This window comes from Brienomyrus brachyistius, chromosome 2 (assembly GCF_023856365.1).
Source record: "Brienomyrus brachyistius isolate T26 chromosome 2, BBRACH_0.4, whole genome shotgun sequence".
Taxonomy (NCBI): domain Eukaryota; kingdom Metazoa; phylum Chordata; class Actinopteri; order Osteoglossiformes; family Mormyridae; genus Brienomyrus; species Brienomyrus brachyistius.
The window spans coordinates 3,456,938-3,473,001 of record NC_064534.1 but is presented as its reverse complement, the minus strand read 5'-3'; the positions used below and the strand labels follow the sequence as shown (position 1 = coordinate 3,473,001).

Sequence of the window (16,064 nt, the reverse complement as noted above, 5' to 3'; positions counted from 1 at the left end):
ATCTTAAGGACGTAAAGTGGAGCTCCACGGGAAACACGTGTACTCCACTGTGTTAGTACCAAGAAAGAGTCTGGAACAAGTCTGATGTTATATAGAACAGGTTTTCCATGAAAACATTTAATGTTTACTTTAAAAACTTGTATTTTACTCGTGGATCTTCAGGCGTGCTGCAAAGTCGTATTAACCATCTGACAGTTACGTGTATTTAGTTGGAAGTCGTAGGCGCAGTAATCCTTACACTTTGTGTTGTGTTTTTCTTAGATCACAGTTGTTATTACATTAAAAGGAACATTGATTTATGAACTGGACTGTAAACATGGATCCCCGTTTAAAAGCGGCTTTACATTTTCAAGGTATGTTGCATCCGTTTTCATGTTGCAGTGAGTTTGTTGATTTTTACTACATTTTTTGGATAACTTTTATAACAAATTATTTTAATAATTTTATCAGCATGATAGGTAGATAGTAATAAGCATTGTTTTAAATAAAGATCGCTTGTTAATCGCTGTGGTTTGTCTATAGCCACAGGCTTTCAGTTTATTTGAGAGGTTTTTCATATTTACTTAGACCTTTTTCATATGCTTGCTATCAGTATGGAATAAATTGCTTAAATATAATTTCAATTGATTTATACTAGTATATTTTTTGCTTACAGACAAAATTATGCGGCGGTGCACACTACCATGCCGGGACAAGGGACATTATCACTGCCCTTTGTGCAAAAGGACAGTTATTCGCCGGATTGACATGGAAAAGCATTTAGTGCTGTGTCAGCGTCTTCCGTTTGCTGTACCCTCTGCAGCAACAAGCCTGCCACCCACCGTACCCTCTGCAGCAACAGGCCTGCCACCCACTGTACCCTCTGCAGCAACAGGCCTGCCACCCGCCGTACCCTCTGCAGCAACAGGCCTGCCACCCGCCGTACCCTCTGCAGCAACAGGCCTGCCACCCGCCGTACCCTCTGCAGCAACAGGCCTGCCACCCGCCGTACCCTCTGCAGCAACAGGCCTGCCACCCGCCGTACCCTCTGCAGCAACAGGCCTGCCACCCGCCGTACCCTCTGCAGCAACAGGCCTGCCAGTCATATGCGCTGTGGAACACTCATATGTGCTGCCATCTCCAACTGTGATGACTGAAGCAGACATAAACACAAATTTGGTCAGATGCACTCAATGTAGCCTTAGTGTTCTTCGGAAAAACTTAAAAACACACTTGCTCAGGAAGCATGTAGAAATGCCACAAGACATCACACAGATGAATCATCTGCGAAGTGTATGTGTCGATGAAAAAAGTGGCATATTTGCTGTACTTAAAACTAGACATGGGTTTTCAGTCCCAGTACATGTACAACGAAAAATCTGGGGTGAAACTCATCAGGTCAGATGTGAGTTAGAGGAATGTCACCAGTATCATTTGCTGGCTCGGAGGAGTGGACTTGGCTATAGTTTATGTGAGCATCTCCGCTCTATAGATTACTGCAGAAAAACTGTTCCAGAAATCTTTCTCAAGGAAGACATCCTGAGGGAAATGGTGTCTCTGAAAATCTTTGGCGAGGCAAAGGCTGTGACGTGTATAAACAGGCAGAAGGTTGCTCAGGCGGCACAAGTTCCCCTTGCAGTGATGGTGGAGTTTGGGGAATCCGCAGCACAGATATGTCTTTCCATTCATGAGTCTGAAATACAGAGTTTTTGCCGTCTTGGCAGATTATTTGTGACATACAACAAACAGAAGAACACCTGGCACTGTGCCTGTGCCAAGCCACAAACCTTGTGTCCTCACAAAAGCATTTCAGAGTGGTTTCTCTTTCAAACACAGAGAGATTTCTTCTGGACAAAGGTTCCACCATCACCAGGATCACCGTTACCGACATCAGAGGATGCGTCTGGATGTCTACATAATACTGCTGTGGAGCCAAGTGTGTGCTACATGTTTAAAGAAGAAAAAATTCCTCAGATACTGTCAAACGAGATCACTGAACAAAAACATAAAGTGGAACCTCAAGAACAGTTTGTTCCTGTTGAGACAATGTGTCAATTATGCCCAGTCCATTTGGTACTCGATAAGGCAGTACAGGTCACTAATAACGCTCAAATTGTCAGCATGATGGGCCTTACTGGGAGTAAGTCTGGGGAATCAGATGCCCATTATGGATTTATTCCTGTTATGATTTATCACTAATACAAATATGAAACTTATACTAACACATTCAATGTAATTTGTCTTTTAGCTGTTACATCGGGGCGGCATGGTGGTGCAGTGGTTAGCACTGTTGCCTCGCACCTCTGGGACCCGGGTTCGAGTCTCTGCCTGGGTCACATGTGTGTGGAGTTTGCATGTTCTCCCCATGTCGTCGTGGGGTTTCCTCCGGGTACTCCGGTTTCCCCCCACAGTCCAAAAACATGCTGAGGCTAATTGGAGTCGCTAAATTGCCCGTAGGTGTGCATGTGTGAGTGACTGGTGTGTGAGTGTGCCCTGCGATGGGCTGGCCCCCCATCCTGGGTTGTTCCCTGCCTCGTGCCCATTGCTTCCGGGATAGGCTCCGGACCTGCCGCGACCCAATAGGATAAGCGGTTTGGAAAATGGATGGATGGATGGATGGATGTTACATCCTCTCATAGGAGGTGTCCTCAGTGCACTGTGGTGTGCAGGTACCAGGAGTGGAAAGATGGTCTTCAGGACTTTGATGACCATATTTTCCTATCTCTTGAACTGTGCCTTATTCTCAGGGAAAATATACAGCTCAGGGTGTCACCAGTTTGTTCTCCTTAGTTGTTAGTCCTTAGAACGATTAAATTACTGGAACATGAGTGTGTTGATTGATTTTTTTTTTAAATTTCATCCTGTTGCTGTCAATAAATTTATCAGTTGATTGAAAAAAAATCAATATATATAAAATTCTGATACTCCTTAATGCGAAAAGGGCAGCAAACTCAAGTCCTGGATCGGTCGCTGTGTTTTTCTTGGAGTGCTAAATTAATAAGAATTTTATACAAGCTGCACGTTAATGTAGATATTTATTACCGTAGATGCACACAATACTTATGAAGTTGACAGTTAAGAGAATTTTAAAGTATAAAATGCATAATACGTGAAATCATCGTCAGGAATAATGCAAGTCATAATAATTAATAACGTAATGTATATTCAGTTTGCTTATAATCACAACTATACAAGCAAAGTTGCTCGTTTTTTTAATCATTATTTTTGGCCGACTTTTATTTTGAAAAGCCAAACCCGGAAACGGATCATAGATATTAAAAGAGCCCGGAAATCCTTATTTTAAACATAAACGAAGCTTTACGTCAAGCCTATTGCTTTCCGGTTCATACTTTGGTGAGTTAAAAGGAAGCTTCTCAAAAATTAAATAAGCTTATGTGTAGATAGAAGCTTTTGTCAGTGAAACATGTGGCTAATGCTACTTTTTTCTAGAAAGATGTATTTTTATTCCTCGGGTCTCTTAAATGGTAGTCTAATAAGAATGAGAGAAGTGTCACATTAGCGACGATTCAACTGGTGAGCGTTTTGTCGTAATTAAGGATTTTAAATATGACATATTAAAGTGCAAATATTTTACATATTCCAAGTCTTCAGGGAAGTCCATTTGCGTTTTGTGTTTGATATTGCTGAAAGAAGCAGGGATACATCAAGTCCTGTCTTGTGCTTGTCACCCGCGCACTTACCCGATGATAAATCTGCACCATTATAATTAATTTATTAAGCTAGTTAATCAGAGAACCTTGCATTAATATTCGCTAATCATTCTGATTGGTAGTGTTTTTTTGCGTGTTTTATTGTCTCATATGGTGGCTGTAAGTGGCAGGCCACGCCCTGTCCGTAACAGCACGTGGACGCGGTACACGGAGGGGGGAGATGATTACGGATACGGTCAGTCCTTTGCAAATATATTAATGTTCACGCTTTGGGTCACATCACATTGGCCCTCAACCTAAACCAATCCAGTTATGTTCCAAATATTTCGGTGCCCTGTCCGTCAGGGGGCCCTTGGAATCGTCCACACCCCCCTCACAGCTCTCCTTCAGGGTGGTGAGTTTAAAGCTCATTTACATCCTTAGAGTTACGGGACACTCTCTAAATCAGACCATCTTACTCAATGCTGAGACAGAAATGAAACTGCATTGTCCATAAATGTATATTTACTGTAGGGTTGTAGTTTCTGTGCCGTTTATAATCTACCTGTTTATAAGTGTTTGCCTTAAAGATCTCTCTATGTTGGGCTGGTGCCTTCCATCACAGTACAGAAGACATGCAGTTATGTGAATTGCAGCTCATAGTCTGTGCCTGTATGCCCTGTGATACGCTGATAGCCCACCCTGGCTGTTCTCCAGCCTTGTACCTGATTCTGCCTGAGATGGGACCCAGCCTGTGCTGAATAAGTCAGTGGGAGCTGGTTGATTGGACTATAGTAACTCACTCCTAACTCTATTTCAGGTTGCTGTCTTCATCCATCATGCAAATGTTCATAACGCCTATTTTCAAAAAAGGGGATAGAAGTAATTTGTCTAACTATAGGCCAATCAGTCTAACTTGTATAACTGGTAAAGTTATGGAGGCTATAATCAAAGAGAAAATGGTAGATTACCTGGACTCCAATAACATTCTGCGGGATAGCCAGCATGGATTTAGGATGTGCATGGCCTTCCGCCAGTGTGGGGAAGCAATAAAAAAGGCCAATAGGATGTTGGGGTATATCTCCAGGTGTGTAGAGTTTAAGTCAAGGGAGGTAATGCTAAGATTATACAATTCCTTGGGGAGACCTCACCTAGAATATTGTGTGCAGGTTTGGTCACCATATCTTAAAAAGGACATTGTGGCCTTAGAAAAGGTGCAGCGTAGGGCCACAAAAATGATTCCTGGTCTTAGAGGAATGTCATATGAGGAACGGTTACTTGAGCTAAATCTGTTCAGTCTCAAGCAAAGGAGACTGAGGGGAGACATGATCCAGGTATATAAGATTCTAACAGGTTTGGATGCTGTTCAACCAAATAGTTACTTCAGCATTAGTTTAAATACACGAACTCGTGGCCATAGGTGGAAATTAGCGGGAGAACATTTCAAACTGGATTTAAGGAAGCACTTCTTTACACAGCGTGTAGTCAGAGTATGGAATAGTCTTCCTGATAATGTAGTGCAAGCTGAATCCTTGGGTTCCTTTAAATCAGAGCTAAATAAGATTTTAACGAGACTGAGCTATTAGTTTAGTTCTCCCCAAGCGAGCTTGATGGGCCGAATGGCCTCCTCTCGTTTGTATAGTTCTTATGTTCTTATGTGTAAATGCCCATGTTATCTCCAATGCCCCCACCCTGGCTTGGTGCCAAATGCTCATTTGTGACCCAGTGAAAACAAACCTGGAGGCTGTGACAAAGCTCTGAAAGGGCCCTCAGAAAAGGGGGTTATAGTCAGGTGAAATGAGCCCTTGCCCTTAACGCTGGTGGCTTAAATCTGCTTTGGTTTTAAAACTGCTACAAACTACTGGTGAAGAACAAATAATTTGCTTCCACGGAGCCATTCAGTTGATGAATATTTTTCATATTTGACTTTGACTATTATTCAAATATGGATACATATTTTTGCCATTTATAAGTAATTATTTGTAATTTTGGATGAACAACCTAAAAATTTTTAATTGTTTATTTCATGAGGTGCCTTGTGCCCATAGCCTCTGGGATACTCTCTGGGATAGGCTCTGGGATACTCTCTGGGATACTCTCTGGGATACTCTCTGGGATAGGGTCTGGACCTCCCATGACCCTGAATAGGGTAATCGGGTACGATGGATGGATGGGTTACAGAAAATGGATGGATACTTGTGAGCTACTTTTTTGACACTGTAAATGGCTGCAGCTGCTTCTCACCTTCCCTTGTCTTTCCTCCTAGCGCCTGAAGGCTGGACTGAGTGGCAGATGAACGGAGAATGCCCTTTCTACATGGGTTCCGCAGGATTGTCTACGAGTACCAGCCCTTGGTGGATGCTGTGATGTACGTGGTGGGGATTGAGGAGGAAGTCACAGAGAGGTGAGGGTAGATCACGTGACCTTCCCGTAGCCCCCCCGCCCAAATTGGAGAGCTTTACGCGTGGCTCTAGATGGACTGGATGCTAAACTGTTTGATGTTATGTGTGACTGATCTGGGGTGTTAACTTTCAGTTTGGGGGGCTGCTATGTGGCTTGGGCACAGTGCTTATGATCAGAAGGTTGCTGGTTCACATCCCACAGTCGGCAGAGTAATTTCACTGTGGGGTCCTTAAGCGGGGCCGTTAAGCCTCAGTTGTCTGACACAGCTGGATATAAAGCATCGGCTAAATGGAAAAATGTGCGTGGTGGCAGGAACTGCGAGGGTGTTCTGGTGGAGCTGCTGGAGAAGGAAGCGGAGTCAGCTGTGTTTGAGGAGGGGATCAGCTACGCGCTGCTGAAAGTGACAGAGCGGGGACTCCCCTCCCCCGCCGAGATCCTGCTGCGCCACGGCGCCGACCTGAACTTCGAGGGTGAGGACCGAGCGCCTGCATCTGCACTCCGCAGGCCTCCTCTGTACATCTACATCTGTGTCTTTTATTTGCACTTTTTCATTTCTTTTTTATTCAGTTTTTTGTACTTTGCTCTTGATCGTGTATTTATTTGAACATCTCATGCCGCCCGCCCGCCGTAGCGTCTTATTCTCTGTCTTCTCGCTCGATCCCAGATCCCGTGTCCTACTACACGGCCCTGCATGTCGCCGTGCTGAAGAATCGGCCGCAGATGGTGCAGCTGTTGGCACGCAGCGGGGCGGACCTCAACAGGCGTGATCGGGTAAGAGGCCAGCTCTGTCCTGTCCTGCCCCTGTCCTGCGGTGCTGGGTGACAAGTGGTGTGTTTGCGAGCAGATCCACGAGAGCAGCCCGCTGGACCTGGCTAGCGAGGAGCCGGAGAGGCTGCCCTGCCTGCGAATGCTCCTCGACTTGGGTGCCGACGTCAATGCCAGGGACAGGAATGGTACCGTCAGGCATGCCCTTGCCGGCTAACTCCCATGTGGAGACAAGAGCTTCGCGGTTTCCTTTATCTTCTTGTTGTCTTCCTCACCTGGCAGGAAAGACTGCCCTACTTCACGCTCTGGCCAGCAGTGACGGACTCACGGTCCGCAACACTGACAACATTCAGCTACTGCTCGAGAAAGGTAAGCCAGATGGTTGGGTAGTTTTCCCAGAATCCCTTGGTGTCGGTGTTCCTGATTTTTTTTGACTTGCCCATCTCCCTTTGGCCCCTTGAAGGCGCTGATGTGCGAGCCGCCACACAGGACGGAGAGACGGCCGTGTCCTCGCTTGTTTTCCTGGTGAAGGAGGCTTTGGAAGGCACTGAGGAGGACGCATCTGAGATCGGCCGCTTCTGCCTGGCTGTTGCTAGGCTGCTGCTGGTCCACGGCGCCGACCCCAGCAGCTGCCTCACGCCTGGCGACATGGGGCCGGAGCCTGGTGAGGAGGTGGGTGAGCCCTCGCTCACCCAAACCTGCCTGGAGTACTTTGACCTGCTCTTTCCCCTGGCCGTGCTGCTGCTGGAGCGAGGTGGCCCTTTTCTTTGCACCCGCCACAGTGCCCCCTGCTGGACGGGGCACGGCCTCATTTTCGGCAGACTGGGCTCGGCCCTTGCAGGCAGCCAGGACCCGGTGCTGGAGGCTGAGCTCCTGACCAAAGCAGAGCTCCTCCTGGACCTGGCGTTGGCGTCGTCGTCGTACCTCCCTCTTGCCCCGAGAGCAGGCCTCCGCCACTTCGAAGGAGACCCCCGCCTCCAGGGGCTGTTGTTCCTGCACGGGAGCCCGCCACGGGATCAGGATTCGGCCCCCCCCCAGCTGCGCTGCCTCTGTCGGGCCGCCATTCGCCGCTGCCTCGGACCATGGCACCTGCAGAGCAAGGTGAAGGCCCTGCCTCTGCCAGACAGCCTGAAGAGGTACCTGCTTCCTGCCCACAAGCACTGCCCTGAGCTCAGCCCGGACTGCTACAAGCCACACCGCACGCTGCGCTGATTCACACACCTGCCACCAGGGGGCGGCATGCACCGAGCATGTCTGCACAGGGACAGTTAATGAGGAAATTTCCATGGCCAACAAGCATTTTGAATTGTAGCCTCTAAAAGCATCTTGTATCAAACTGGTGATGTTTCAGAACCTTGCCAACTCGTTTGTGGGATCACATGTTCATTCTGACATTTGTGGACAGTGACATGCAGGTAAACGTTTCAAACCAGCTGAACTCGAAGCACTTGTGTGAGCTTTGGGGGGGTCCCAGCTGAGTGTTTGTGTCACGTATGCCTTCATGATCAAAGGTTAAAGCTTGTAGCCGTACATTATTGTGGTGAAGCAGTGTTTCAGTGTAACAATAAAGTTCTTATGATCCAAACATCTGTTCTCATTTATAGCTTTTATCCATTATCTAAGTGCTGCTAAGTGTGTGTCCTTCATGAGACTCTGACCGTGAAAGACGCTGAGTAACAGTACAGCTGGCTTATGACCCCGGTTCTGGCTTCCAGTGGCTCCGTTGACTTCCAGTGGCTGTATCACCTGAGCTTCACTGTTGCTGCACTCCTCTATCTCTTCTTCTGAGTGTCCTGTGCCGGCCACCCTCCCTCTTCACCACCTCCGCGACCCTCCCCAGCCCTCTTATCATATCACGCGGAGCTGTTGACAATCTGCCCAAGTGGTTTAATGGTTTTTTTTATTTTTGCTGTTTAATTCACCCACATAATGTGAGTTGGTGTGTTGAGCTGTCAGTCAAGAGAACCCAGTCTTGGGCCTCTGCTATAACTGGACCGTTTGTTGCTGTAAAAACATCTTTGAAGCGGCCCGAGTCAATCTGTCAGTCAGCTCTGCAGTTCCTGTTTTTATGGCTTGTAGAAAGTGAAACGCCCTCCCCTCTCTTTCCGGCTCCCCCTCCTCACCCGCCTTCCTCAGCATCTTCCACTCATCCCCTGTCATTCTTCATTCTCTCTGTCTTGCCGTTTGTCTGCTTCCCTCCCCATCATCCTGCACTTCTTCTTGTCATCCCTGCATCGTTCTCCTCCAGCCCCTTGCCCATCACCTTCCTCTCCATCATAACCTTCATCTCTTCTTATGTCTCTCCATCCACCATCACTCTGCCTAATGACGGTGCGTGAATCTGAGTGGTTCCAAAAGGAGAAACGTTTAGTAAACGGTTGTTTGACATTTGTACCCTTAGCTGTAGTTTTGTACCATTGGTGGTACATTAATGTTGTTTGTAACTTGGGTGCAAAACTGTACCAGGCCTGTAATAATAATAATAATAATACATTTTATATAGCGCCTTTGCATAAACTCAGACGCATACAAAGTACACAATAAGAGACCACATTATGCATATGGAAGGTTAAATGCCTTAGGGAAAAGAGAGGTTTTTAGCTTGCTTTTAAAATCTGAAACAGAGGTCGATAAACGGATGGCAGTAGGGAGTGAGTTCCAAAGGCGGGGAGCTAAACGTGACAATGCACGGTCGCCATAGCTATGTAATTTGGAAGGGGGGGTGGGGGTGAGGAGAGAGCCAGTGGAGGAAGATCTAAGACTGGGGAGGCTGGTGGGGTAGAAGCAAAGCAGTAAGTTACGGTGAACCTGGATTATGAAGAGCTGTACATGTCAGAAGCAGCATGTTGAAATGATTGTGCTTTTTTTATCGGGAGCTAGTGCGGCTCTGCGGAATGGCTGTACCCTTTATTCTGAAGGTGAGGTCATTTAATGGGTTTGTATGAAACTAAAAAGTTCACAAAGGGATAATTTACTCCTGTTTATTTTTAACTTGATGAATTTAAAACATGCAAATATATTTAACATTAAATAAGGAATAGTGCATATTTTGCAATTGTGTTTAAAAATCGCAACAAGACTGTTTAAAAAATAGTGTAAGTTGTACCTTTTGCCAGGAATTCATTTCTGTTGCAATTTTGAAAACGTAACAGCAGATGGCAGCTTTGTGTCGTGGAAATACAAAGACGGAAACTCGGCGTGAACATGCGCACTGTGACGTTTAAGATACTCCAGTACTTTCCTTCCTTACTTGGATCAGACTGAATCGTTACTCACATATTTGTGGCAGCTAAAGGTGAAATGAGTTGTCATAACTCCATTTGGTTCATTTATACGTTACATTTTCCACTGCTGCTGAGGACAAAGCAGGCAGCAGCGTCGTCCCCGAGCTCAGGGCGCGGGGCAGCGACACACTGGGTGGGTCTCCATCCGTCACAAAGCATTAAAGATGCAAAGTTACCAATGCAAAGACATTTTTGGATGGCAAACAGAAGCTGAATACAAGAGAACATGGAAGCTACACCCAAGCAGAATCAGGCAGGGGATGGGTGCCAAACATGGCAGAGGTGGGTAGTTCAGGTCCAGAGAGTAACAAAAAGATTTTGTTTTAATCAACCAGTTGAGTATAAAGAGTCATAGTCCATCCATCCATCCACACATGTAACCCAGGCAGAGACTCGAACCCGGGTCCCAGAGGTGTGAGGCAACGGGGCTGACCGCTGCACCACCATGCCGCCCCCGGAGTCATAGTCAGATAACTCAAATGATTGTATGATGCAAAATTTTGGTCTGGATTTTTACTCTCTGAACCTGAACTACCCACCTCTGATTTGTTGTGTCCATGTCTATAACGCGCAGCACTGGAGAGAAACCAAGACACAGTCAATCAAGGGTCCATCAGTGCTGGAGATTCATTTTAGACCTTTTTCGTAATGTCATCAGACCACAAGAGTGAGAGAAAAATGACAAACGGGTGGCCTGCCTTTCAATCTGGGGGGGGAATCCCGGGAGCAAACAGCTGGGCACCTGATCCAGCAGCTAGACCCGGTGCCTGGCCCAGACCAGCCCTTTCAGCCAGGGGAGCAGCACCGATACTCAAATGAGCTGCCAACGGTGGGACCTCCCAGCCAGGCAGATGGCGCTCTAATAAGCAAGGAGACAGGACACTCAAACACAGTGGAGGAGTCCCTCACTTTCACTAGCATGCGGCCCTAGTGTCAGGTCGCTGTTTTTCTGGGGAGTGTGTAACTACTGCCCCCTGGAGGGCAAGACTGGAGTTGGATTAAACAGGACAGCCTGGTATAGATGAGCCCACTCCATATTGCTTTGTCAACCCCACCTAAGTGGACAGGGTCACCGCACCCCTTTCATGCCAGCTACCTGGCTTTGTTGCCCCCCTCCCTGCGAAAGCATGGTGCTCAGGTGCTCTGGGTTCATCCTTTCTGGGTCAGAACCCTGATGTGGAGCCCAGTCCCCTACGCCTGTCCGCACTCCGAAAATACCCCGGGAGTTTTCATTTCAAATGGACAGCTCTGGGTGGTGCTCTCACGGTCCACCCGAACAGCACCATGTCTGACCCCCACCTTTCGCCTTCGGGGGGGGGGGCAACTTGCAACCTTCACCAGGAATCGTGCTGTGAAGGCGAAGCTACAGAAGGTGCTGAAACTATTCACTGCATAGGAAGACGACAGCTGATGGCTAACAGCAGCCTGCATGCTTTCCAGAATATTCCTGGTTTGAGCTTTGGGAAAATAATGAGGCCCAGACACTTAAACATGGTTTGAGACTGAAGCACCTTCCCCAGAGGCTGCGCAGCCAGTTCCTGAGCTCGAACCGGCAACCACTGGAATCCTCGTCTTTGGCCGCCATGGCAGGTAATGAGCGAGAAACATGCCTGTGTACTGGTGATGAGGAAATACCTGCATCTGGGTTCTGCTTCATTCTGCTGGATCGAAGGTGTAAAGCATTTCGAAGGTCCACTTAATGGGGGGGTGGGGGGGGAGAGATGTGGGCACAAGGAAGAGGGAAGAGCCCAGAAAGGAAAAAAGAAAGACAAAGAGAAGGAGGAGTGGAAAAATGGAGAAAGGATTGTTTGGAATGCTGAGATGGGCAGAGACCTCTTTTCCTGGCTGTGTGTGACTCTAGGCTCTTGCCTTATTTGGGGAGTGTACATGCTTTTTTTGAGGGGGGAGGGGTTCTTTACGTAGAACATGGATCTTTTGGGGAGGGTGTCTTTCTTTTGGGAGTTTCACTTTCATCCATGGGCGTGCCCCTTATTGGAGGGGGTGGCTGTTCTGCATGGATGTGTATTTCCTTGTGGGGTAGGTGGGGGGGAGTGATTTTCAGCCCTGGGTAAGCCTCTTTTTCAGGGGGGTGTGCCTCTTCTTCTTGGGTGCCCCCCCCTCCAGGGGTGCTCGTCTTCCCAGGCCGGTGACTCTTTTGTCCTCCAGCACACGCTGCGGGGGATGTGGCTGGCCGGCCAGATCGCAGTCAGACTGCGGCACCACGCCGCAGCGCCGGCTGCCGGGACCTCTGGCGACCAGCGCGCTTTAAAATGCATGGCCTGCGTTTCATGAATATTTTAGCTAGGCAAACTTGCCTGGCAAGGCAGAAGCTGGATGGAGCAGAGAACAGCTCTTAGCTCTTAGCCACACAGTGCAAAACTGCAGCGGCAGGTAATCAGAGCAGAGCCGACTCAGAAATACATTTCTCTCATTAATAAAATGCTGTGGCGTGTTCTGCCACACCTCATGCACACTTTCTCAGGAGAGTCGCTGAATATCAGCCTTTGTCCTGTTTACATTTATGGTATATTTCATGGATCACACAGGACCCCAGTTTAATCTAATTTTTTATTTCCCACAGAAGAGTCTGCATGTGTTTTGTGTGCAGCATGCTAATGCAGCCAGGCATGCTGAGAGCTGGGCGTTTTTAGCATTCTCCCAGTCCGGGCGCCTCAACAACCCCACCTTCTGGTCAGCGGTTGCTAATACAGGCTCAGCTGCTGGAATGAGACGGGCCGCCGCCCGTATTCAGACAGCGGCTATGCGGACCTCCTGCTGAGACTCTCTGTGTTTTCAATTGCTTGTTTTAACTTTGCAAAAACTTACGGAAATGATCTACTTTTTCATGCATTAGGAGAAAAGTATCTAAAAGATTTGTGATAATTGTTGTTTAACCTTTTTATTAACAGAGATTTACAAATGCTCACTTATTCCGCATGCCTGGTTTACCACAGTGTCTTGGTGCATTCCTTTTGAACTGCAAATTCTGAATTTCGGAGTTTCTAATCGGGATCTGGAACACCCCCTTAAGTCAGAGTTCCGACTTGGAAAGTTGGAGGAACCGCTGCAGCCCCGACCTCGGAATTTAAGATGGCTGCACCCTTCATCCACAGAAGTGAAATCTGTAGTTGTAAATGCTAATAAACAATATATATATTATTTGTGGCTCATTAAATTGGTCATACACACAGTACCGTCCAACTGCTATCTGTGGACATGTTGTTTGTATGTGCAAAAAGCATATAATGAATGAATGTTGCATTTATACACCTTTTCAAGAAACCCAACGGCAGCCATTTTCCGCCAGTACGCTCACCTCACATTAGCTAAGGTGGTGATGGGGCAGGAGAGAATTCACCAGTGAGATATAGGGGATGATTAAGGGGGCAGATCTGATAGGGCCACAGTTGGCAGTATTAGCCAGGACATCAGGGTACCCCCCCCACTCTTTGGAAAGATGCCCAGGGGTCTTCTATGACCTCAGAGAGTTGGGACTTCGGCTTTACGTCTGAAGGACGGCGCCATCTTTACCGCACAGTGTCCCCGTCACTGCACTGGGGCGTTGGGACCCACACAGACCACAGGCTAGAACAGGTATTGCTAATGGCTAATCTGGCCAGCTGTACTGGAACACAGTTATCTCGAGTATGACGTCATTCCCGGCTCCAGCGTCCAAGGTAAACAACACGCTCATCTCTCCCCACACAGCCAGATGCATTGTGGGTAGTGAGTGTGTCCAGGTTAAGAATTTAATGAAAAGTATGCCTGAAGTATCAATGAAGCATCTGGCATCAGCTTCAGTGCCATAATGGCTATTGATTGGTGGATCTGGTCCAGCACTCACTCGCCAGGGGGCCTGAGACGGAGTTTGCAGCGGGCGGCCCGGCTGGGTCAATGTCCGCCACACATAGCGGACTTACAAACAGCCACCTCGTTGCCGGTATGCGTCCCAGGTCCTGCGGTCGGGAGAGGGGGTGGGGGGGGACTGGCAGAGCTAATGGCTGGAGGCCAGAGCTGCCCTCCATCCCAGCCCACCTTTTCCTGTGGCCAGTATTGCTAGAGTCAGCAGTAGCATCTATGGGCTGCTGTGTCTTTGGGTCTTTGAGCAGAAGGTTCTCAGTTTGAGACCCAATCGAGTCCATGTCTCTGTAGGCCATTGAGCAAAGCCCTTTGTCCCCATCTACAAGCATACTGGCTGATCCTGTCATGTGATACACCCCCCCCCCCCAAAGCCCAAACTTGCTCTTATCTGTCTGTGTGTCTTATGGAGAGTAAAATGGGGCAGGTAAATAGACCCCCCCTGGGGATTAATAAAGTATCACTATTCTATTTACTCAAACCATGCATTTGGCCACAAACAGTCACTGCACTAGACAGTAAACAAACACATTCATTACTTAGGTAACGCTGAAGCAATGCGTTATGCTAATCAGCTATCTAGCTACCATCTTCAGATGCTACTTGCTTGCTATTTATTTAGATTTTGAGACATCCTGGGGGGGACTGGGAGAGAATGACTTTTTGAAAGGAATCCCAGAAACAACAAACTGACCCTCTGTCTGAACCCCAAAACACACACACCCAAATACACACATACTAGCACACACACAGCACTCTAACCTTCAGGCAAAGAACCACTCAAACAACCAACTCATACATTACAGCATCATTGCATTAATTCACATTAATGTCACACGTAATTTCACGGTCATCAGCTGACACATCTGCGTGGCCCGCGTGCCGATTATGGGAAACTCCCTCATTTAAAGGATTAAAAAAAAATTTTTTGGCTTAACGTGAGCTGCTCTGGCACATGTGTTCCGGGCAGCAGGACGACGCCCCCCAGCAGCCTCGAGCCGACAAGATTCTGCATGTAGGATGAGGCAGGGATCCCGGAGAAGGAAACCCTCGTAAAGAATGACTTCTGTTTAAATCCACGCCTTACTGAAGGCACAGAACAGGAGCGAGAGGGTCTAGATCAATTAAGAGCCGTCGTCTGCATATATAGCAACCTGGTCATTGGTTATCCGAGTCCTGAAAAAGAAGGAGAAAAGATGGGGGGGACAGATGGATGGGGGGGGGGGAGATTGGGCGTCGGGGCTGCCCAGGCTGACTCGTTATGTCCTGAGCTTATTGGAAAACAGTCTGAGTGCAGCCCAGCACTGAAATTAGTTATTGATCTGGCTGCCGTGCTGTGGGCTCGCAGAATCCCCTGCTCCTCACTGCTGCCTCCTTTCATTTTTTCCCTCGCGTCTCCTCACCTCCTCCTTCCAGGCTATCACGGCTTCCCTTTTTCCAGCAGCCTCTCCGACTTTCCGCTGTTATCCGCGTCTGCCCACCCCGCCCATACCTCCACCTGCCTCCGCTCATCCCGCCATCTCACCGGTCCTCCTTTTTCCCCCCGGTTACGCTGCCGTCCTTTCCCCGCTCGCTGCTGCTAGTCGGAGAGGTCACGCAGAAGCAGCTCTGCTTTCACATGCTGACACTCGCTGAGGGCAACACGGGCCTCTCCTTCATCTCTGTCACAGAGGGACGGGCGTACAGACTCGGACCGAGGCGTAACTAGGCCACAGGAACACCTGGCCTCAGGTCTCACCTGTACAGTGATGGCATCCTCACCATTTGGACTTTTGAAGGATTTCCTAATATTCCTGGACGTTCTTCTCCAAATACATTTGTCCATGTTTAAAACTTAAAAACAAAGAAAAATTCAGCATAGATTTTCAGACCAGCTACTGTCCCAGGAACCTTGAGAGTACTCATGTAATTAACCAATTGTACTGCTGAAATACAGCTAAGGTGTTTATGAAAGCAATAAATAATCCACCTGGATACATATCTGTACATTTCACTGTTAAGTCAGCTCACTGAGCTCTGCTTTCTTTCTGTGCTACTGTCTGTGTTCCCACAAGAGGGAAATCAGTCCTGTTTACGAAGGCGAAGCTGACGTTCTTTCCAAATAATATAATTTTAACAACCACCA

The 16,064-nt window shown here is 47.8% G+C and overlaps 2 protein-coding genes across 7 annotated transcripts; both read left to right on the top strand.

Annotated features, from left to right (window-relative positions):
* Positions 1-8: 8 nt before the first annotated feature.
* Positions 9-2,807, top strand: LOC125713150 (uncharacterized). Of its 3 annotated transcripts, none has more exons than XM_048984086.1 (3): positions 46-100; positions 262-353; positions 656-2,807. In XM_048984086.1, the coding sequence occupies exons 2-3, from the start codon at positions 299-301 to the stop codon at positions 2,176-2,178; spliced, it is 1,578 nt and encodes a 525-aa protein (XP_048840043.1). In that variant the 5' UTR covers positions 46-100; positions 262-298; the 3' UTR covers positions 2,179-2,807. The 3 variants fall into 3 exon arrangements, with proteins under 3 accessions (XP_048840051.1, XP_048840043.1, XP_048840058.1); XM_048984101.1 differs by having other exon boundaries at positions 60-100; positions 803-2,807; XM_048984094.1 differs by having other exon boundaries at positions 9-353; positions 803-2,807.
* A 428-nt stretch (positions 2,808-3,235) lies between these two features.
* On the top strand, positions 3,236-8,382 carry asb6 (ankyrin repeat and SOCS box containing 6). 4 transcript variants are annotated; one of them, XM_048984158.1, is made up of 7 exons: positions 3,236-3,333; positions 5,896-6,033; positions 6,345-6,502; positions 6,697-6,803; positions 6,877-6,985; positions 7,080-7,166; positions 7,261-8,382. In XM_048984158.1, the coding sequence occupies exons 2-7, from the start codon at positions 5,933-5,935 to the stop codon at positions 8,007-8,009; spliced, it is 1,311 nt and encodes a 436-aa protein (XP_048840115.1). In that variant the 5' UTR covers positions 3,236-3,333; positions 5,896-5,932; the 3' UTR covers positions 8,010-8,382. The 4 variants fall into 4 exon arrangements, with proteins under 4 accessions (XP_048840115.1, XP_048840110.1, XP_048840132.1 ...); XM_048984153.1 differs by lacking the exon at positions 3,236-3,333 and adding an exon at positions 3,340-3,513; XM_048984175.1 differs by lacking the exon at positions 3,236-3,333 and adding an exon at positions 3,550-3,885.
* The last annotated feature ends 7,682 nt before the right edge of the window (positions 8,383-16,064 follow it).